This window comes from Camellia sinensis, chromosome 9 (assembly GCF_055761805.1).
Source record: "Camellia sinensis isolate YWXY chromosome 9, ASM5576180v1, whole genome shotgun sequence".
Lineage (NCBI taxonomy): Eukaryota > Viridiplantae > Streptophyta > Magnoliopsida > Ericales > Theaceae > Camellia > Camellia sinensis.
In genome coordinates, this window is record NC_138969.1 from 82,185,298 (window position 1) to 82,208,764 (window position 23,467).

A 23,467-nucleotide genomic window follows, 5' to 3' on the forward strand; every position below is an offset into this window, starting at 1 on the left:
CATCCAGCATTGCAAAATCACAAAGTGATTCTATTAAAAAAAACTACAGTGAAATAAGAGCTCAACAGTACACAGGAAGAATGTCTAAATAATTCTATCAGCCGAAAAACTGTCAGCCGAAAGGTGATCAACCATTTGCATTATGTCACAAAAAATTCCAAAGTTTACCATAATGGAATTTTTTTTCTGTGGAATTAACTTGAACCACTGGCATAACAACTTACCCTGAATAATTATAACAATTACATGAAACGAACAAAAACTAGCATCCATACAGAGTCAAAGCCTTTTCTTTTCTTTTCTTTTCTTTTTTCTAATTTATTTTTATTTTTTACCTCTGAATGTATTTGTAGAGTACCACCGTTGCATATTTAGCTACAAACCGATGTGTTGAACCGAGTGCCACTACGGATGGGCTACTCCTCCCTTTCTGCATGTAAAGATGGTTAAGCACCACATGCTGGGGTCTTGAAAAAGGAGGTGGAATCTCCATGAAGGAGGTTGGAACATTGAGCAAAGTCATTTGTAGATGCGGAGGAACTAGTGGTGGCTCCTTTGCAAAATCCTCAGAACCAAGTTGCAAGTTGTTATAGGTCGCATCTGGGGATTGAGGAGGTTCAAAACCAGAAATGCTTTTGATGTCTTCTGGTACATAATCCTGCAATAAACATATAAGTAAATGGTTAGTTTTAAATTTGAGATCTTGTGTCAGCTTGCCATTGTTGAGCTTATCACACAAAATCATGTGCAAAGGATTATAATGAATGTGTGACTCAGTCAGCCATCTCAAATAACAAAATAATTAGCAGTCTCTAGGTGGCTGAACCATTAGGCCACTTAGTCCATCGCCTAAGGCCCATAAGAAAATTTTAAAAAATTATTATTGTGAAAGACCCCAACTTTCCAAAAATTTAATTAGATAAGGTCTCATTTTAATATTTAGGGTTGGTTTGGGATGTCCTAAAAAAGTGCACTTTTTGTCTTTTTACGAAAAGATGTGCAGAAAAGTAGAGAGGTGATGTGATGAAAAAAAGATAAAAAGATGGATTATATAGTAGATGCCAAACCAACCCTTAGTCTGATGTCTCCAAAAACATTGGGTCACTACTGTATTTGAGGCTTAAAGTTTTTACCCAAAGGAATTTTGTAAACCAGATCAATTTTTTTTTTGGGCGTTTCACACTTGAACTCACCAAAAAGGTGTGTTGTTGACATATAAGGCCACTTGCTTTGGATGGTATGTCAGTTCACATATTGGAGCACCAAAGGTATAATGCCCCACTATCTGTTGGCCCACGGAACCTGTGAGTCTACCAACATACCAAAGGTATAACTCCCCACCATCTGCTGGTCCAAGGAACCTGTGGGTCTACCAACATACTAAAGGTATAACGCCCCACTATCTGCTAGCCCAAAGAACTTGTGGGTCTACCAACATGACCCAAAAGGGTAAGCCCAAGTTACTTAGTAGCAAGCTAGTGGTGCCTTATATGTCCAAGATCACTCATGCAAACTTCCGATATGGGACGGGGTCGTTACAAACTCCCCCACTTATGCAAACTTCTGATATGGGATGGGGTCATTACAAACTCTCTCACTTATAAATCCTCATGAAGGTCCATACGCCCCGCTACTTGTTGGCCCAAGTAACATGTGGGTCTACCAACATGACCCAAAAGCGCAAGCCTAAGTTAGTAGCAAGCTAGTGGTGCCTTATATGTCCAAGATCACCCGTGCAAACTTCCGATATGGGATGGGGTTTGTATTTTTATTACATTGTTGACCATCAACTCATAGCCTAAGCGGTTAGCCAAACACGTGCAAGTATTTTTCTACCCTGATACCATATTAGATTGTTGATCATCACTCATCTAAAAGCTTAAGCTGTTAGAGAGACGGTCAACTTTATTATTTATATTATATTCTCAACACATCCCAATGCAGGAGAAGTATCAAGCTCCAAAGGCCACTCTGGCCTTCATTTTTTGAGTACTGTGATGGTTTGCCTAGGTTGGCTGAAGCAGGGACACACATAATTATTTGCATCCAGGATATATACACAACATGGTTCCCAAATCAGGTATCAAGAATGTGACATCAGCCTCCTATAATCTTACTTTGGGTGGTCCCAACACAAGATGAGCACTTCAAATGGATTTGGCATGGCAACATGCTACCATATACCAGACCACTAAGTGGCAAATATCCATGAAAACATTTTTTATTCTAGGGTCAACATCCAAATAATCTACCCATGGTCAAGTTTAACTATTACAACAGAATCCAAGGCACAAAGGGAGAGGTGGTTGCCCACTTGAGACAGCTAGATGCCTAGATAATGGTATAACTTTTTATATTTTGTTTTATTTGCAGATGGCTAGGAAGCACAGATACTTTAAGGTAGTGTTTGGTTCACTGGAATGAAACGGAATGGAATGATCATTCCATCAAAATGTTCATTTCCATGTTTGATTGACTAAAAAAAATAATGACAAAATGTATTATAGAGTAAACAGAATCATCATTCACCGTTTCAAGGGAATGGTCATTCCATATGAGAGCCTAACTGAGGAATGATCACTCCATTCCATTCCAACTCATTCTAGTGAACCAAATAGAGCATAAATAGGTTGAAGTATCCTTATCTAATACACATCAGGTACATATCTTTGATATTATTTAATTGCTAAACACTACATATCCTCAATAAAATATAAAATAGCCTCCATTGACATGCAGAGGAAGGACTCGATTCATGTTGTCACAAATGCATGGGAAATGAATACAGAGGGATAATGAGAAAGAGAGATTAAGATGCATGGATATCCATATGTGATATCGTGTCAGATACACGTGGATACATATCCTCAATATTATTTATTTAATTTTGTGGCACGTGGACATGTATCCTTGATAAAATATTAATAAAATTATCTCAATTGGTGAACATTAGGACTCAATTCTTGTTGTTAGACAAAAGAATGCATGTGGGAGAGAAATACGAATGAGATGGCAAAAGAGAGCCCAAGGCATGTGAAGGGGTTGTTTGTGTGCATTTATTTATTTATTTTTATTTTTTTTAGGCTGGGTGTGTGAACTTTTAAGGCAGCTTATCTGCTACTATCATGAATGCTTTCCAAACGGCATTTCTATGTGACCACACGTTGCATGCTCTGAGATTTTCTAAATCATTTTAGCATTGTAGGAATTTTTCGTATCCCACCCGCACTAGCGGAAACACACAAAAACACAACACATTTACATGGTTCGGCCCAAATTGCCTACATCCACGTGAAATGGCCAAAACACTCAAAACTTACACTACTAACCCAAACCCCAAGCTCACCCCGGTGCCCCCACGGTACTTTTTCTCACCCCTTATATCTCTATTTTCCCACACTACTCACTCGCTAAAACCTATAGCCACCATGGCTATTAATAATAATCTATCCATAAAAAACCTATTTATCATACAATTAGGTAACCAAATCTTATACATAGAGTTTTCCAATAAATTCTAGACACTATTATCCTAACCCAAATACATATATAAACCAACCTAATAACTGTATAGGACCCACATATATCCTAGTGTAGAGGCTAGTCCTAACAACCATGAATCTTTTCATATAAAAGGAAAACAAAGTCTATTTTATTGACCCACATTTTTAACTCATTGACTTTGCTATCATACCCCCAAAAAAGGAAGAGGCGCAACCAAAAGAAGAGGGAGACTTCTTATCAGATTGCAGATTTGTTTACCAAGTCTCACACTCATGCTTGGCATGAATTCTTGGTGGGCAAACTGTTTTTTTCTTTATGGAAAATCTCATACTCATTTCTGAGACCCATAATACGAATTTGTTAGTTAAAGTTAAAAATTCAAAAACAATTCCACGGTGCATATTTAATATTTAGTAATAAATTGAATATCTCTAATTTACAACTAAATTTATTTATAAATTAATTCCCTAAAAACATTATGTAGGAATGTATTTTTCTAAAATATATAAATTAAAATTAATTTCCCTAGATTATTTTTCAAAACAATATATAGGCCCCCAAATAATAATAGCTTATATCATGGAATATAATAGGCATTTATGGTCCCAATAAAACTAATAACTTTCATAAACAACGCCCAATTAGTACACATTAATGTGTGTTTACGAGGAGAAACACTGGGTACACACATAACCTTTAGCATAGTGCACAAAGTGGTTGTCCCGTGACTTGAATCCATAACCTCAAGGTTATTAGGCCAAGGTTTTACCATTCGACCAATGGTTACCCCTAAACATTACCATTAAAACTAATGACTTTATATACATAAACATTAATGTTATGACTACACATGGAAAAACCTAGGGTAAGGGTTTCAAAAATTATTGAATAGGTAAATCACTTAGCAAACTTTTGTTGCTTTAATATTTTTATGTTAATTATTACGAATAACTTTGTTATAATATATCATATTGTCAGCCCCAAGGTTTTCAAAGGATTATATAATTGATTTTGATGATAACAAAGCCTAAGTGATTATGCGTATAATAAGTTATTGTTAAATTTAAAGATGATTAAAGATAGTTTAATTTGTAGAATTGATTGGAACAATATTCTCGATTCGAGTTAGCTCATGAAGAAAGAGGAGCAAGCTCAAAGTATATTGTACTGAATAAGAATCGAATGAGAAATGAAGGAGCCAACTCAAATCTAGAAAGAGCCAGCTCAGAGCTTACTAGATTGCAAAAGCAAATTCTCAGAATTTTCAGAGTCAGCTCAACATAGAGAGGCGGCTCAAAGTGTTCTGCAAAGCAGATTGTTTAGACACAAAATCAAGTATGCAGAGTTTGAATTCAAAATATATTGAAGGATTTGAAATGAAGATTATGATTGGATTTGACACACAAGGAAAGATTGAAGAATCAAAGGGATTTGTTTAGAACTTTTCCAAGACAAATTGCAATGTGCTGATATTCAAGAAAGGAAGCTTAGAGACATAATTTGAATTTGAAGATTCCTCTAGTCTGCTATTTTAAACTGGAGATATGCATGAGAAAGGAAAGCATGGAATATTGGATTAATTGAAGAATACAAAAATTCAAAATTCAAATTGCTCTCGTATGGAAAGGTTCAATATAGAAGAGGAATTGATTTGGGAAAGAGAATCAATCCTAACAGCTATATTTTTGAAGCTCCAAAATTCATAATTTTTAAGCTATAAAAGGAGCACTCTAGCCTCAGTTGAAGTACACAACAAAACACAAAAGAAGCAATACACATTGGTGATATTCAAGAAAAGCTCTCTGTTATACTGAGAAAGCTCTCCACTAGTCTTTATTGGGATATACATTTTTGAGTGAGATTTTGTTGAGAGTTGAAATTTTATTGTAAAAGGGTTCGCACCCCCTTCTTACTCTTGCAAGAGTATTTTTTTGTGAGTGGTTTTTGGAATAAAATCAGTTGAGATATGTGTGACTAGGCACCGGATTCAAAACGTCATGATCTTTTTGCGAGTCATTTTTGGGATGAAATCACTTGGGTTAGGTGTGACTAGGTACTAGATTCAAAACTAGTCGGCTTGAGTGATCAGGAGTTGATCATTTGTTGTAAAAGTTCACTAGCACCTGTAAAGCTAGGGATTGTAACGTTATTTGAAGATAGTGAAGAAATTTCCGAGAAAGATACTTGGGGAGTGAACATAGGCTTGAATTAAGCTGAATCACTATAAATCGTGGTGTTGATATCTGTTCTCCTTTATCTTATCATTGCTTATATTTTCGTGTGATTATTTGCATTGATTACCACTATAAATCGTGGTGTTGATATTTGTTCTCTCTCTTATCATTGCTTATATTTTCGTGTGATTATTTGCATTGCTTATTCATTGGTAACAATTTGATTGCTTAAGTTTTATATCTCTATTTTGATTTTGAGTTAGCTCAAACTGCATTAGTTTTCATTATTGTTTAAATATTTTGAAAACCCCAATTCACCCCCCTCTTGGATTGTCATTATTGGGATAATAAGTGGTATCAGAGTCTCGGCTCTATTCTTGACTTGACCGCCTTAGAGTTTGACCATAACAACTATTATGGGCACTTCCCTTGCAGAATGCCAGTCCAGCAACAGACCTCCTGTATTCAGTGGCGCGAATTATAACTACTGGAAGGCAAGAATAACTATATACATTCAAGCCACAAATTATGAGTTGTGGAAAGTTATTGTTAAAGGCCCCTCTGTTCCTACCAAGACTGTTGATGAAAAAAAGGTGCCTAAGGAAGAACGTGAAAGGAATGTGAATGATTTGAAAGCTATTCAATTGAATGCTAAAGCTATGAATATACTTTATGGTGCTCTTGATGCAAATGAATTTAATAGGATTTCTACTTGTGAATCTGCTAAAGAGATACGGGATAGATTAGAGGTAACACATGAAGGCACCAATCAGGTTATGGAATCAAAAATCAGCATGCTAGTTCATAAATATGAGTTGTTTAAAATGAATTCTGATGAGTCTATATCTGACATGTTTACAAGGTTTACTATTATTATAAATACTTTGAAATCTCTTGGAAAATCATATACTAATGTTGAAATGGTGAGAAAGATTCTTAGGTCACTACCAAAGAGGTGGGAGCCAAAAGTAACTGCCATACAAGAAGCTAAAGATCTCACAAAACCCAGCTTAGAAGAACTGTTGGGTTCACTCATGACACATGAACTCAATATGAGACCAGAAGATGAAGAAAGCTCTAAGAAGAAAGGGATAGCTCTAAAGTCATCTACTTCAAACAACCAGAATGAAGAAAGTGATAACTCTAAGTCCAGTGATAATGAAGAAATCGCCATGATCACAAGGAGTTTCAAAGAGTTCATCAAAAGAAAAACACAAGCTGACAAAAGGACATAAAAAAGAGACGCCATCAAAGGAGATTTTCACAAGAAAAATGACATTATTTGTTATGAATGAAAGAAACCCGGCCATACCAAATCTGAATGTCCTCAAATAAAAAGGTTAAGCAAAAAGACAAAAAAAGGGCAATGCTAGCAGCATGGGGAGAAACTGATGAGAGTAGTTCAGATGAAAATAGTGATCAAGATGTTGATGGCCTATGTTTTATGGCAAACCAAGAAAATGAGGTAAGTAATTTTGAATCCGATGAGCATATTTCATATGATGAGTTACAAAATGCTTTTTATTTCCGATGTACCTAAAAAAAAAAAAAAGTAACAAAATGCTTTTGAAGAATTATACTAAAAATTTAAAAAACTTGGCATTAAAAATACTACTCTAAAGAAAACTATTTCATCTCTGTCAACTGAAAATAAGTTTTTGAAAAAAGAGAATGATGCTTTGAAAAGAAAAGTAGAAGAAATTTCTTCAATAAAGGATAGCTCTATTTCAAATGATTTGATACAAGAAAATGTCTCTTTGAAAAATAAAATTGAAGACTTGAATGCCTCTCTTTCTAAATTTGTTAAAAGAAAATAAAATCTGGATTTAATTCTTGGAAATCAAAGATGTGTATTTGTCAAAGTTGGTTTAATATTGCTTAATTTGATTTTTTATTCTATTGTGACTTAACAATTTTGTCAAGGTGATTTAGCCTCAAAGCATGGAAATTGATCTTTTCAAATTGTCCAAAAGGGAGCAGACTTAGAATATTTTGAGCCAACTCATCGTAATTTGTTCCAAAAAATACATGAAATGAAAGAGCTAGCCCAAAACTCAAATGAGCCAGCCCAACCTGAAATAAAAAAAATACCCGATATATGGCCCGCAATACACACATACATGAGTGCATCTATTTGGGTAACCCATGATTCTTTTCCCCTGTTTCAAAAGTCAAAACCCTAAACTCTCCCCAAAACCTTATATCCTTTCTGAGAGAAAAGCCATTGTCGATTACAAAACCCTTAGTGCCGTTGCTCTGTTTTTTGATCGAAACCCTAATGGCACCAAAACCTGCTACCCGTTTGGCACAAAAATGAAAAAAGGTTGAAAGCTCTCATGGAAAAGACGAAGAATCGAACAAGAAGCCCAAGGGGGTTGTAAAAACTTTTGATTCAAGGTATTTTGCTAATCATAAAGCTCAAACCAGGTGTCTCTCTCTCTTCACTTCTCTTCTCGAGATATAATTGCTAGTAGGATTATGGATTTTGATTTCTTAGAAGAGCAAGGTTTTCAAATTAAAACTTGGTTTGAAAAGATTGGGTTGTTATCTGCTATGTCTTTGAAAGAGGATGTTTGTCCAACTCTTGTGAGGCAATTCTACTCTCAACTTGATCCAGAAAAGGGATTTACATCTTTTGTGAAGGGTAAAAAAATTACTTTGGATTATGACACTTTGAGTACCATTATTGATGCCCCTGATGCTGAAACAAAAGTTTTTGATTCAAACAAATGGATTGCGTGCCCTGGTTTCAACAAAATTGAAGCAGTCAGGATAATATGTGATGAACCTGATGTTGAAGAAGCTCTCAAACCCAATGCCTTTGATTTAAGTCCAGAAATGAGGGTACTGCATCACATTGTTACTCACATGATTTTACCTAGAAAAGGAAAATTTGAGTAGTCTCTTACTTGGAAGTTTTCATTTTATGGGTTGTTACCACTGGTTTCTCTCTCAGTTTGCCACATCTTATTTTATCTCACATGGAAGATTGTCTTAAGAAACCCAAAAGTGCTCTTCCCTATGGAATATTTTTGACAAAAGTTTTCAAGCATATTGGTGTGGACTTGAAAGGAGAAATAAATGAGAAGACAAAGGATAGAGTTATGTACAACGAAAAGACCTTCAAGCTAATGGGATTTACAAAAGTAGTAGTAACAATTTTTGTCTTCTGAGTGTTTGCAGTGGCAGCTGGAGGATCTTTGTCTTTCTTTGAAGCTCTATACAACAAAGTTGATACTTTGGGTGAAAAGGTTAATCAAATTGAAGGGCAAGTCACTTCTGTGAAGAAACAACAGAAGAACACTATTTTGGTTGTGAACAATTTGAACACCCTCATGTTTCGCAAAACATGATAAAAGTGGTAAAGTTAGTAGACTAGCAAAGAAAGTTTTGAAGAGGAATGCAAGCTTCATGAATTGGTTCAATCAGCTTTGGTACTAGTAAATTCCTCCAGCAATATAGAGAAGCATGCTTGTGTTTTGACTAACAATTCTTTCTGGAAATGTTTAATACTTTTGTTACTTTAACTTATAATCTGATGTTTTCTCTATGGTGCTTATGTTATGACTTGTTATCCATCTATGCAATATTTCGTAATCCTCATACATTTTATTTTGCTTGTGCTCTTTTTTATTTAGAAAATGTAGTTCTTCACTTTCTTTTGATGACAAAAGGGGGAGAAATATTGTGATTGAAGCACAAATTCAAGGGGAGAAATATTGAAACTAAGACAAACAAGAAGCACAAACTCAAGGGGAGTATTGTTATTTTGCATTATTCTTCTATTCTTAATTGTCTATCTTTATATGTTATAATTTTAACAATCAATGTTTGTCATCATCAAAAAAGGGGTAGACTGTTAGCCCCAAGGTTTTCAAAGGATTATATAATTGATTTTGATGATAACAAAGCCTAAGTGATTATGCGTATAAGTTATTGTTAAATTTAAAACTGATTAAAGATTGTTTAATTTGTAGAATTGATTGGAACAAGATTCTTAATTCAAGTCAGCTCATGAAGAAAGAGGAGCAAGCTCAAAGTATACTGTACTGAATAAGAATTGAATCAGAAATGAAGGAGCCAACTCAAATCTAGAACCCAGAATTTTCAGGGTCAGCTCAAAGTGTCTGCAAAGCAGATTGTTCAAACATAAAATCAAGCATGAAGAGTTTGAATTCAAAATACATTGAAGGATTTGGAATGAAGATTATGATGGGATTTGATACACAAGGAAGATTTGCTCTACAATGAAAGATTGAAGAATCAAAGGGATTTGTTCAGAACTTTTCCAAGACAAATTGCAATGTGCTGATATTCAAGAAAGGAAGCTTAAAGACAGAATTTGAATTTGAAGATTCCTCTAGTCTGCTATTTCAAACTAAATATATGCATGAGAAAGGAAAGCATGGAATATGGGATTAATTGAAGAATACAGAAATTCAAAATGATCTCGTATGGAAAGGATCAATACAAAAAAGGAATTGATTTGGGAAACGGAATCAATCCTAACAGTTATATTTTTGAAGCTCCAACAGTCATATTTTTTAAGCTATAAAAGGAGCATTGTAGCCTCAATTGAAGTACACAACAAAACACAAAAGACGCAATACACATTGGTGATATTCAAGAAAAGCTCTCTGTTATACTGAGAAAGCTCTCCATTGGTCTTTATTGGGATACACACTTTTGAGTGAGATTTTGTTGAGAGTTTAACTTTTATTGTAAACGGGTTTGCACCCCCTTCTTCTTACTCTTGCGTGAGTCATTTTTTTGTGAGTGATTTTTAGGATAAAACCACTTGGAATAGGTGTGACTAGACACCGGATTCAAAACTAGTCGTGATCTTTTAGTGAATGGTTTTTGGGATAAAATCACTTGTATGCCTAGGCACCGGATTCAAAACTAGTCAGCTTAAGTGATCGTTGATCACTTGTTGTAAAGGTTCACTAGCACCTGTAAAGCTAGGGGTTGTAACCGTATTTGAAGATAGTAAAGAAATTCCCAAAGAGGATACTTGGAGAGTGGACGTAGGCTTGGGTTAAGCTGAACAACTATAAATCGTGGTGTTGCTATCTCTTCTCCTTTCTCTTATCATTGCTTATATTTTCCTGTGATTATTTGCATTGCTTATTCATCAGTTACAATCTAATTGCTTAAGTTTTATATCTCTGTTTTAATTTTGAGTTAGGTCAAACTACATAAGTTTCCATTATTGCTTAAATATTTTGAAAACCCCAATTCACCCCCCTCTTAGGTTGTCATTACTACGATAACACATATATTACTTTTGTATACACGACAATCAAATTCCACCTTAGCGAATTGAGAAACTATCTAGTATGTTTTTTTAGAGGTTATCAACAAATTTAAATTTAGATAGTGACTTTAACACTATATCATATGAAAATCAAACTTAATGGATAAACTAAGATGATTTTTGGAGGTTAACAACAAATTTATATTTAAAGGGTGACTTTAATACTGATCTAAAACAATATATATATATATATAAAATAAACATAGCATTTTTTAAATAATGGTACAATATATCGATGAATATCATTATCATAAGTCCAAAATCCCAAAACGTAACAAGTGATATGTTATGTAATGACTGATTTTTAACAGCTTGATACATAGCGATAACTTTTTAAATTAAATGTTATGAAATGATCATAACTTTTAAAAAATTAAAGCCATTGCTATTCATGTAACTATCTATAATGCCATAATTTCATATTCAACTTCTCTTCTATATACAATATCAGATCCAATCAAAGTTTAAAATGTTATCATGTCATGTTAATTAAAGAGCCAATAGCAAAGTGATGTGTATTAGTACATTTTAGAAATTCAAATTTATGAGAAAAAAGAGTTGAAGATTTCAACTATTAAAGGCCCAACAATGTTTTGCTATAGATAATAGTGTAGATTTATTAATTGTTCCAAATTTCTAAATGTATTGGTTACTTATTAATAATGCTTTTACCAATTTTTAAAACATATACCACGTTCACAATTTAAATGATACATTTTAATATTTTAGTTTGTCCTACTTGATATTATACAATCCACACTATATATTTACTTTTAAAATTAAATATTACTGACAAATATTTAAGCAAAACCTAAGCTGCTATTTTTGTGTATGAAGCATGCAATTGAACCTATAATGAGTTCTCTTGTCTTTTTCTTCTCTTTTTTTTTTTTCCCTTAACTCAAAATTATACAACGTAATAGTATAAATTTAGACAAAGGAACTCCAGAAAGCTGAAAGCAATCAAAAAGTTAAGGGGACAAAAGGCTAATAGCAATCATTTCATTAGCCTTATTGAAATGATTGCTATTAGCCTTGACAAGCTAGAAGACAATTATCGGATTTGGAAGCCTAGGGCGAAGCCTGTGGGCTCGAAGATCTTTTGGTCTCATTTATGTCATTTGTAGATATTAAGTTAGAATTAAGTACTTCAATATTAGTCAGAGATGCTGATTTTGTTTCCAAATAAAATTAGACTAGTTTCCTAATTATATTACGGTTTTGGTCATATATATTAGGGTTTTAGCACTGTAATAATCAACTTTGATTAATAAGATATTGAGTTTGAAAAAAGATTGTGACTATTGTGTCTTTCCGTCCCCCTCTTCTCCTATCTCGTTCACTTCATTTTTGTTTCAAAGCCCAAGCTCTGATCCTATTTCCTTTGTCTCCTTTCCTCTCTCATCTATTGCCTAAATCAGTGGCAGAACCCCAGCTTTGCAATAGCATCACAGTCATCATCATAGTCCTCCGTATCACAATCGGCATCATCTCAGAAGCATCATGTCATAACCTTCGCGATCAGCTCTATCGACCAGTCTTGTCCCACGTTGACTTGAGTCTCTGACTCCTCCCTTCTTCATTCACAATTAAGTATGCCATTGTTGATGTTCACTATGTTACATGGGTTCATCAGTTTGAGGGGAAATACCCATGTCGACAAGACACAACATGGGTTCGGGTACAGGATCTATGTCGAACACAGCACTAGTTATCACGGACATGGCTTAAAAACGTACAAAACAAGGAAACACAAAGACAACAAAGAAAAGGAAAAAAAAAATTACTTACAATTGCTGGGGTTGAGGTATTTTGATTTTTTCTGCTCTCATCTTTGTACACCTGGTTGAAACCTAGATCGAGCCTCTTTGCCATTAAAACAAATCAGAGCCCATCATAGCCCTAGGATAGGACCTGGTATGCTCGTGTTTGCCTCACCGCCTCCTCATCTAGTCCGCACTGAGTTCCTATTCAACTATCATCTTCTCTCTCTCTCAATTAATTTGAAAGCAACTTGTGCATTATCGACTCTCTCTCTACCTATATTTGAGAAGTGAGGCGTTTCAAAAAATATTCTGAAAAATATCCAGAATATTTTTTACTCTAAGAAGGCTTGAGATCCAGACTTCTTTCTTAGCTCAAGAATACTTTGTGGAATCTGTTTCCCCAACTAAATGAAACGGTCTCTATTTTTAGAGTCAAAAAAGAAAAAGGAATCGCATCTACTTGTACATTGAATAGCTAATATTAAAAGTAGAAAAAGATATCTAAATGATTGGTTCTTGCTTGTGCTGGAATACGCGTTCGAATAAAGTAGTTGTTGGCCGCATTATAAAAACGTGTAGCTATAGTCGAATAAAGGAATCCAATAAAGCTAAAGTGGTCCTCCGTCTTCTAAAAGTTGGGGGGTCGCCATCAACATTCGGCGCGTAGTGGATGCTAAGTCAAGTGGTCATATCCTTCCATCATGTTCTCAATGTTGTTGTATTCCATGTCATCAAGGTTGTCCCACCAAGCAACATTGTTGTTAGCCTCTTCTTGGTTGAGGGTATCAATTTGAGCTTGAACTTTATAACGTTGTTTGTAAAATTTTACTAAATTCTGATAGCGCATGAGGTTTTGAAAAGTGAGATGTGGTAGATCTTGACCATCGAAAATTTGTTGAATTTCATTGGTTGCAATTAACTTGACATTTATAACTGAAATAATGTCATCCCACCAAAAATTGCAAGCAATAATGTTTATTCTCCAGTGTCGGATTTGCTTTCTAACTTGTTTAGGACATCACCATGATTCTCAACGATAGTCCATAATAAGTCTTAGGTCATATCCCCTTGATCAGTATTTTGTGCTGACCAGGTTTTAGTATTCTGTCATGAACTCATTCTGGAACTTTGCTTTCTAAAGTTATAGAAACAATAATAAAACATTTTACAAATAATTGTAAGCTAGTTAGTGAGTTTTGTACCAAATCCATCAGCGTGATCAGGATCTGAAAGAAAACCTGCCTTAGAAATCCATAATCCATTAATAGTTGTGGTGTTAATGTTAAGTCTTCGTTTTCAAATTTTACAGTTATAGGCTTGTAACTGTACATATCAATATTTTACATTTATAGGCTTGTAACTCTACAAATGTTGTAACTTTGCAGTTTCTGCGATCAAGTGGAATCTGTATGCATATTGGATTGGATCAATTTTTGGGCACTCTTTGAGAGTTCTCATATGTTGTTTTCTTCTCACATTGGGTTAGTTTTCTTTTACTTGGACAACAACATATGAGAACTCTCAAAAAGAGTGCCCAAAAACTTATCTAATGTACATAGAGGTTCCACTTGATCGCAAAAACCACAAATGCCAACTTAGTTACAGCATTTGTAGAGCCGATAGTGATATGTACAGTTACAAGCCTATAACGTTAAAATATAACATTAACACCACAATTGTCAATGGATTATGAATTTCTTAGGCATATTTTTCTTTCAGATTCTGATCACATTGACGGATTTGGTACAAAACTCGCAGTAATTAGCTTACAATTATTTGTAAAAGGTTTTATTATTGTTTCTGTAACTTTAGAAAACAAAGCTCCAGAAGATGTTCATGACAGAATACTTAAACCTGTTCAGCACAAAATACTGATCAAGAGTTCATGATAGAATACTTAAACCTGTTCAGCACAAAATACTGATCAAGGGACATGACCGAAGACTTTTTCTAGACTATCGTTGAGAATCATGGAAATGTCCTAAACTAGTTAGAAAGCAAATCCGACACTGGAGAGCAAACATTATTGCTTGCAATTTTTGGTGGGATGTTCCTTCTGTTAAAAATATCAAGTTAATAGCAGCCGATGAAATTCAACAAATTTTCAATGGTCAAGATCTACTACATCTCACTTTTCACAACTTCACACGCTATCAGAATTTAGTAGAATTTTACAAATAGCGTTATGAAGTTCAAGCTCAAATTGATGCCCTCAAGCAAGAATAGGCCAACAACAACGCTGCTTGGTGGAACAATATCACAACATTGAGAACATGATAAAAAGATGAGACAACTTAACTCAATGTCTGACCCCTCAACTTTCCGAAGACGTAGGACCACTTTAGCTTTATTGGATTCCTCTATTCGACTGCAATTATAGGTTTTTATAATGTGGCTAACAACTACTTTATTCGAATGCGTATTGCAACACAAGCAAGGACCAATAATTTAGATAGGTCTTTCTACTTTTAATCTTATCCATTTAATGTAAAAGTATATGAGATTCTTTTTTCTTTTCGGACTCCATAAATAGAGACCGTTTCATTTATAGTTGGGGACACAGATTACTCAGACAGAGTATTCTTAAGCTAAGAAAGAAGTTTGGACCTCAAGCCTTCTTAGAGCAACAAATATTCTAGCAATCTAACAGCCTATACAGACACCCCGTTCATTGTAAGTTGTTATGAAGTACTATAAATCTTTTCTTAGAGGTGTAGTCCTTGTATTATTTTTTTATATTGAGAGTTGTTGCCATTAGGTTTGGGAAGGTGAGTTTTTAACCAAAAAGTCACTATAAGTTGTCACATTATTCTCGCTATTTTTCTGCACATTTTTATATAAAAAGCCAAAAACCAACTAAAATAACCAATTTCCAAACAAGCCTAAATATAATAGGGTATAAAGCTACGACAACAAAGGAAATGTTGAGATTAATCACCTCTGTAAACTAGAAGCTTGCCAATGTCAAGACCCTATGTCGACTACATTTAAGTAACAGTCTAAACCTTTAGATATTGTTCTTATTTCGGAAACATAGTGGGCCTAAAATCAACAACCTAAAAATGTAATAATAGAAGGTTATTTTGTAATATTGTTAATATTATATGTAAGTATTTTTAGGAAAAATTACCACAAAAAAAAAAAAAGGTTTGACCCTCGTAGTCAAATAAACCTTGAATTTTTTATTTTGTCAATTTTAGGGATGATCATGGATCTGTTCAACCCGCCCAACCGAACCCAACCCAACCGACTCAACCCAATTGATTTTGGACGGATGCGTGTCTTTCGGCGAACGGATGAGATGAAATATTTCAAAATCCATGGATACGGTTCAGATAACAAATCAACCATCCTACACCCACGTGAACCCGATCTGCCCGTAGATGAAGTTAAAAAATAAATAAATAAAAATTAAAAAAAAAAAAAAAGAAACTACTAACAAGTAACAACATAGAGTAGAAATAATAAAATATATAGTTTTGTGAAAATAGAAAACGATACCTTAAATATATGCATGTGTGATGCCATGGCCTATTATGAACAAATAATACATATTTTTTCAAATTGCTAGTTATTGGAAATTGTAAAAGTTATGAATTATAATTTAAAAAAATGTCCAAATTTTGTAAATTCCAAACCACCAAACCGATAGCATCCATCTGCCAAACAGCACGGCCCACTCAATTCACATCTGCCAACTGGTGGACGGATACGGATTAATTCTTTCTGATCAACCTAATTTTGGACGGATGGCGGATGGGATGTCACCCGACCCAACCCGATCCGCAATCACCCCTAGTCAATTTAAATCCTAAACTTTTGATTTATTTTCAATCTGAACCATTTGCCTATTTTCGTTAAGTAAAATTAACGAAAAATGAGCATTTTAGTCATCAAACTCAATGAAAATAGTTATTTTACTTATTTGATGTATACCTACATTGCGTTTAATGACTAAAATACTATATTTTTGTCAGTTTTAGTTAACAAAAATAGACAAACGATTTAAATTGATAAAATTAAAAACTCAAAGTTAATTTTGCTATAAAGGTCAAACCCTAGAGTTTTTGTTTTTGTAATTGTCCCATATTTTTATTTACAACATTTTATAATAAATAAATAAATAAAAACTGGTGTTTTTATAATATCACAAAACTTAATAGGCAAGTACTAAAACCTTAGAGTCAAGAGTATAAATAGTCAAGACCATAAGAGAACAAAACAGAAAGTTTAAGGACGAAATTAAAAAAATTAAAACTTGACCAAAGTGACAAAACCACATACTTGAAGGACCATTGGAGTATTTTATCCTACAACTTGTCTAGGTGTGAAATTAGCATAACTAGACGTTCCCCTAGCATATGATCCTCTATATAGATAACTATAGTGTCCAATTCTTCTTCTAAAATCATAATTTCTAGTATCCTCTTCCATTTGTTTTTTGCTAAATTTCATGAAGTCTGGATGGTTTGGATTAATTGGAGCAGATGAATTACTACCTTCCTGTTTTGCTACTATCATTTCAGTACCACTGACGTTATTTGTTTTTTCACAAACTTCTAGGGTTTTTTTTTTTTTTTTTTTTTTTTTTTTTTTTTGTGTCACTATGTCCGATTAGTTGTTCTAAGTCTTCAAGAGGAATGCGTTCCATTTATATAAAATGCATTGAGACTAAATGGATGATATATTTTAACACCAGAAATAACTTATTCATGCAGCCTTCATTAAGTAATCCAGCCGTTTCCTTTCACAATATTTTTTTCCTACGAAATGACTGTGAAAACCATAGTAGGAAGAACTGACTGGCCTCATGAGAAGCTAAAAGACCAATGAAGGAAAGATGAGGGAGAGTTGTCTACAATAGTTCAGATATCAGCATTAGAGAAAAAGCCAAATAGAAGTAGCTACTTCATTCAAGTGAAAAAAAGAAGATGGCCATAAGCAAGGCAGTGAAAAGGACATAATAGAGTAACAATTCATAGTGTATGGCCCTATATAGAGCTGTTTGGCGAGGGAAAAAATTCTGTAAAATCCCAAGTGGTTTGCCTATTAAGTCCATGACACAAGTTTTCAACCAAAGTACGTATCTTCAGAATATTCAAAATGAATTCAACCCAAGTTTTCACTAACGGTAGCCCATGCTAATTAGCAATTCATTATTCCATCTAAGAATGTTACGCTACATTTCTCCATCATATCTTCTACAAGTGCATAATCCTATAAAGAGATGGAAATAACCTGCAAATCCAAGATGTTGTAAGCATTTCCAGTATCATCCTGGGCCCATGGCATGTCAGGGGCATACCTACATTGTCCATCAACGATAAACCTGTACTGGTAAACACCTGATGGAAGCACTTTCATAATAGTGAAATCCTTTCCTGATCTCTGCAAAGGCTTTCTAATCAACAGGGTAAAAGGGTACATCAGATTACAGTTCTCACTGCACAAACTGAAATTAGACGACAGAGAATAAAGATAAGCCTGTAATATTCACCTTATCTTCCAATCATCCCATGAGCCCTCCACGGCAACTTCAGTCCCATCGTAGCTCCATGTAATCATTGTGGGAATCCCTTGCTCACTGCACATGTCATCAAACCCTGAGGAAGTTTGCATCCAAGAAGGGCTTGGGACATTTATCTCATCAGGTCTTTGCAGTGGAACCACTGGGACCTGGAAAACCATTACAAACTAATAAATTAAAAATAACAAGTGACAACAATTGATGATCCCGCAACTCAAGGAAAGAGATCCAGAAAAAGTTAAAAGAGAAAATTGATAACTTGATATAAGACAAGGCCAAGTCAAGCTCTATCTCTTTCTAGGCATGGACAAGGTGAAAGTTGAAATGCCACCTAGCCTCTCAGGTTGTGCGAGTTTTCTTTCTAAAGTCTAGATAATGATTTGTAGGTTTGTCTTGCTAGACGTAGCTTGTTTGCCCATGTTCTTGGAGCTCCTATCTTACCCAAAAAAAAAGGAAAACTAGTTCAGGCCCTTCAGGGATCCACCCAATTTCACCCATTTAAAACTTGTTTAAATTCACCCAAATCCCTAAACAGGTTTAAATGTGTTGCATCTTGCAAACCCATTTAAATCCACCTCTTCCTCCACCACTCCACCACCACTACCTCTGCAACAACAACCACAACCATCACTACTCCACCACCACCACCACCACAACCACCACCCATTGGTGGGAACAAGTAAAAAGAAGAGAGTCCAAAAACAGAAATATTGGATCACGTTTTCTTTTTTGTTCTTTCTTTATTAAGCTTAGGTCATGTTGCCGAAAATAATCACATGATTTCGAGAGTGCTCTCTCACCAGCTTTGCTCTCCCTTCTTATATCCTCTTCTTTTTTCTTGCTAGAGACTGACAGCATGTTTAGCTAGGGGAAAAAATGTATTTCTTTTATTTTGCATATCAAAGATAAGTTATTGACTAGTAATCTACTTGGTTTCAAGGAAGGACAGGTTAAAAGCAACTTCTGCAGATTGTGACCTTCAAATTTCAATTTTTTCCATTTTCATTTTTATTTTTATTTGTTTTGGTGGGTGTACAAAGTATGATATGTTGGAAGTGTAAATTGTGATATTTAATATTCGATTTTACAAGTTAATACATTTTTTATAAAAATATAAAATGTAAAATTATTCTAAGTTTTTGTTCATTAATGTTACGAGTCACTTATTTAATAAACAGGTTTGTCTCTGGTTCATTTGTTCAATCCATATGTAATTCAACCCAACCCACTTAACCCCGTTTATTAATTGGGCAGGTTTGGGTTGAGTAGTTTTAAATGCAAAATCTGTTTTGACCAGCCTGAAACCACTAGTTTGCCACATCTAGTAAAAATCAATAATAAAACAGATATGGAGATGATGTTGGCCGGCTTAAGTTCATTACACAGGCAAACTCAACACTTCAGTTTTCTGCAAGCAATTTCCAGGAAAACATAAATTCCAGCCCCAGGTTCCATATTCACAACAAGAGCCATATGTCTCCATGGGTTGACTGTAATTAACACCATTTCTGTGATCCAATAGCAAGCTATAACACTCTGTTTGGATCGTGCTGTGAGAAAATAAAAAGAAATGATTGTGGTCTCTCAAACCAAACATGAGAAAGGAATTATCTTTCTCTTCATTTCCCACCAAATCACTTGATCTAAACCGATTGTAAATTTAATGGATGACACCAAAACTGTTTGAAGCAACTGTCTTTCCTTTCCTTTTATTTGTTTTCTTTCAAATTTTGAGGTCACGAAACAAGAAATTATACATTCCAAGACCTATGAAAAGTGAAAACCCCATCAGTTCTTGAGACATTCATCAAACAAGGGTGAGCATTTACATTGGGCAGGGATTTACAAAGGAAAAGGGTAAAGGTATGTGAAATGTTAATGAAATATACATTTTACACAACTTTTCCAATTCTCTCCCAAATCCTGTCCCAAATCCATCAACCAAACACAGCCTTAAAATATTCAATTGAAGAAAAAGAATTTCATCAAAACAAAAAAGGGTTTCATCAATCAAAACAACCCAATGCTCAAAGTTGCAACATTTTCACAGATCCATTCACTAATTACATGTTCCAAATTACCAATTGAGAGCTTGACAAATGACCCATCAGAAACAACATCACATTCCACAAAAACTGAACTTAAAATTCTCAATCCCAACTTTAGGACCCAAAAGCATAAATTTTTATTTACCCAAGTTGAAGATATGTATTTAGAGGTTGGGAGAGAAATAAAGAAGAAATTACCTGTGGAGTGAACATCAATGGTGAGTGAGCTGCCCTAGGGCTCGGAGGAGGTGAGTGACCCATCAATTCACCACCACCATGGGGGTGATAGCTAACGTGCGCACCATCCTGAGCAGTCATGTCAACATGCGCACCCACACCCACAACGCCACCCTCTTCAATTTCAACCTGAGATGGGATAGCACCATCACCTTCATCATCACTACCACCAGCGCCAGCCCCATCGTCTCTTCCATTGACATTTCCCATCACACCCCTGCCCCCACCCGATACCAGAACAACCTACTAAAGAATCTATATGTAAAAGATTCCCGTGGCCCAACAGCATACATATTAACACTGTGATGTGACTAGTAGGGGTGAGCCGCGTATATATATATACATATAGGGTTGTTTTGGGATTTTAGAAAGACGGTTATAATCAAAAAGTTTATTATAATCAGTTTTTGTGAAAAAGTGAAATGGGTTATAATTTGAGAATTGAATTATAACTTACTTTTCAAAAAGCCTCATATGAATCTGGCCAAACATAAGAATCTTAAGTTATGTATTTTGATATGACTTATCAAAAGATTTTTACGCTACATATTAAGGGGTTGTTTGTAGTATCTTAAATAAGCGCACTTTTTATCTTTTTAGATTAAAAAATTGAGGAAAAAAATATGGATGTTTAGGTTAATTTTTTGACTTTTTATGAAAAAATGTGTAATAAAAAATTGTAAAAATTGATTTATAGGGAAAAATTAGGATTGGGAGTTATGCAGCCGTAATTGTTGACTTTTGGTGAATAGTGTTAACTTTTTGACTTTTTAACTTTTTTACAATATGCCAAACTTGGCCTAAGGCTTGGTTTGGCATGTTAGAAAAAAAGTCAAAAAGTCACTATTCTATTTAAATCACATCATCTTATTTAAATCACATCACATCTCTAACGAATCACTTCAAACCCAAACCAAACCTAACCCATATTTTATAAAAAGTCAAAAAGTACACTTATTTAGATCATCCTAAACAACCCCTAAATAAGTTACCAATATAAGAATTTTAGGTTATGTATTAAATAAGTTACCAATGTAAAAAAAAATTGATAAGTCATTTCTTACATTGGTAACTTATTTAATTATTTGTTAATTTTATGATATTTTTACCATCTGAGACCTATTTAGTAGTGTGTTTGGTAACGTTTACGTTTTCAGTTTATATTTACAAAAATTTTATAAACTGATTTTTGTTTATTTTTTGTTTATTTTTAAAAAAACATAAACTACAAATGCGTTTGGTAATTGACAAAATATTTTAAAAATTTTAAAAATATAAAAAAGAGTGAGAAATGGCAAGTGGTGGCAAGTGGCGGCAAAAGACGGTAGTGAAAAGTGGTGGCGGGTGGATGGCGGCAGGTGGATGGTGGATGGCGGATGGCGGCTAGGTGGTGGGTGGTGGTGGTGGTAGGTGGGTGACGGTGGTAGGTGGTGGTGGTGGTGGCGGGTGGTGGGTGGTGAGTGGTGGTGGTGGGGGTAGGTGCTGGGTGGTAATGGTGGAAGACGGTGGTGAAAATGGTAGCGGGTAATGGCTAGTGTTGGGTGGTAAAAAAAAAAAAAAATCAAAATTCAAAATGGAAACACATTTTTTCTATTTTCATTTTTGGCTAAATTTATAAACTGAGATCACTAATTTATAAATCAAAAATTTTACCAAACAAGTTTTTATTTGAGTTTTTAAAATTTTTGTAAATATAAACAGAAAACTGAAAACATAGGTGCCGTTTGGTAACATTTACGTTTTCAGTTTTCTGTTTATATTTACAAAAATTTTAAAAACTCAAATAAAAACTTGTTTGGTAAAATTTTTGATTTATAAATAGTGGTCTCAGTTTATAAATTTGACCAAAAAATGAAAACACAAAAAATGTGTTTCCGTTTTGAGTTTTCAGTTTTTTTTTTTTTTTACCACCCAACACTAGCCACCACCGTCTTTCAAGGCCACTACCCACCTGCCACCCACTCGCCGCCACCACCCACCCCTTGCCACCACCACCACTACCCACCACACACCTGCCATCCACCGGCTACCACCCACCACTCGTTACCTACTTGCCACCACCACTCACCACCCACTACCCACTTGCCATCACTATCCACCACCAGCCACACACCACCGCTAGCCACCTGCCACCCATCCACCACCTGCCACACACAACCCATCACCAGCACCACCACCACCCACTCGCTACCACCCACCACTCGCCACCGTCACCCGCTCATCCACCACCACCACCCGCCACCCGCTACCACCAGCTACCCACCACCCACCGTCACCACTTTCCACCACCGTCTTACGCCGCCACTTGCCATTTCTCACTCTTTTTTATATTTTTAAACTTTTTTAAACATTTTGTCAATTACCAAACACGTTTGTAGTTTATGTTTTTCTAAAAATAAACAAAAATCAGTTTATAAAATTTTTGTAAATATAAACTGAAAACGTAAACGTTACCAAACACACCAGTGTTACCAAACGGCACCTAACTATTTCGTTTTCAGTTTTCAATTTACAAAAATTTTAAAAATTGTCATAAAAACTTGTTTGATAATTTTTTTGGTTTATAAATTGTTGTCTCAGTTTGTAAATTCGAGAAAAAAATGTAAATTCAAAAAATGAGTTTACATTGGTTTTTAAACATAAATTTAAAAATTTTACTAACAAATTTTTTTTCCAATTAATTTTTTTTCAAATAATTTTTTTCCCAATTAAATTTTTTATTCAATGAATTTTTTTTTTCCAACTAATACTAACCGAGAGGCAATTAGTAATGCTACTTTAAACCTTCGGGAGGAGATTGTAATTTTTAAAATGTAATGGGTGTCAATGTAATTTACCCAGTTAGGGTAAAATTGGTATTTAAAAAAATTAAATTGCTAAGGGGAATCTGTGAT

At 34.6% G+C, this 23,467-nt stretch overlaps 1 protein-coding gene and 1 long non-coding RNA gene across 2 annotated transcripts; one reads left to right on the forward strand and one right to left on the reverse strand.

Moving 5' to 3' along the window:
• Positions 1–9: 9 nt before the first annotated feature.
• On the reverse strand, positions 10–20,953 carry LOC114278615 (SNF1-related protein kinase regulatory subunit beta-2). The gene is made up of 4 exons (XM_028220697.2): positions 20,535–20,953; positions 18,259–18,437; positions 18,000–18,162; positions 10–658 (listed from the first exon to the last, which is right to left on the reverse strand). Exons 1-4 carry the CDS (start codon positions 20,781–20,783, stop codon positions 332–334), a joined length of 918 nt encoding a protein of 305 aa, XP_028076498.2. The 5' UTR covers positions 20,784–20,953; the 3' UTR covers positions 10–331.
• LOC145798670 (uncharacterized) lies at positions 7,937–9,434 on the forward strand. Its single transcript, XR_014340022.1, has 3 exons — positions 7,937–8,075; positions 8,862–9,112; positions 9,317–9,434. It is a non-coding gene; the product is annotated as an uncharacterized LOC145798670 (long non-coding RNA).
• Positions 20,954–23,467: the final 2,514 nt, after the last annotated feature.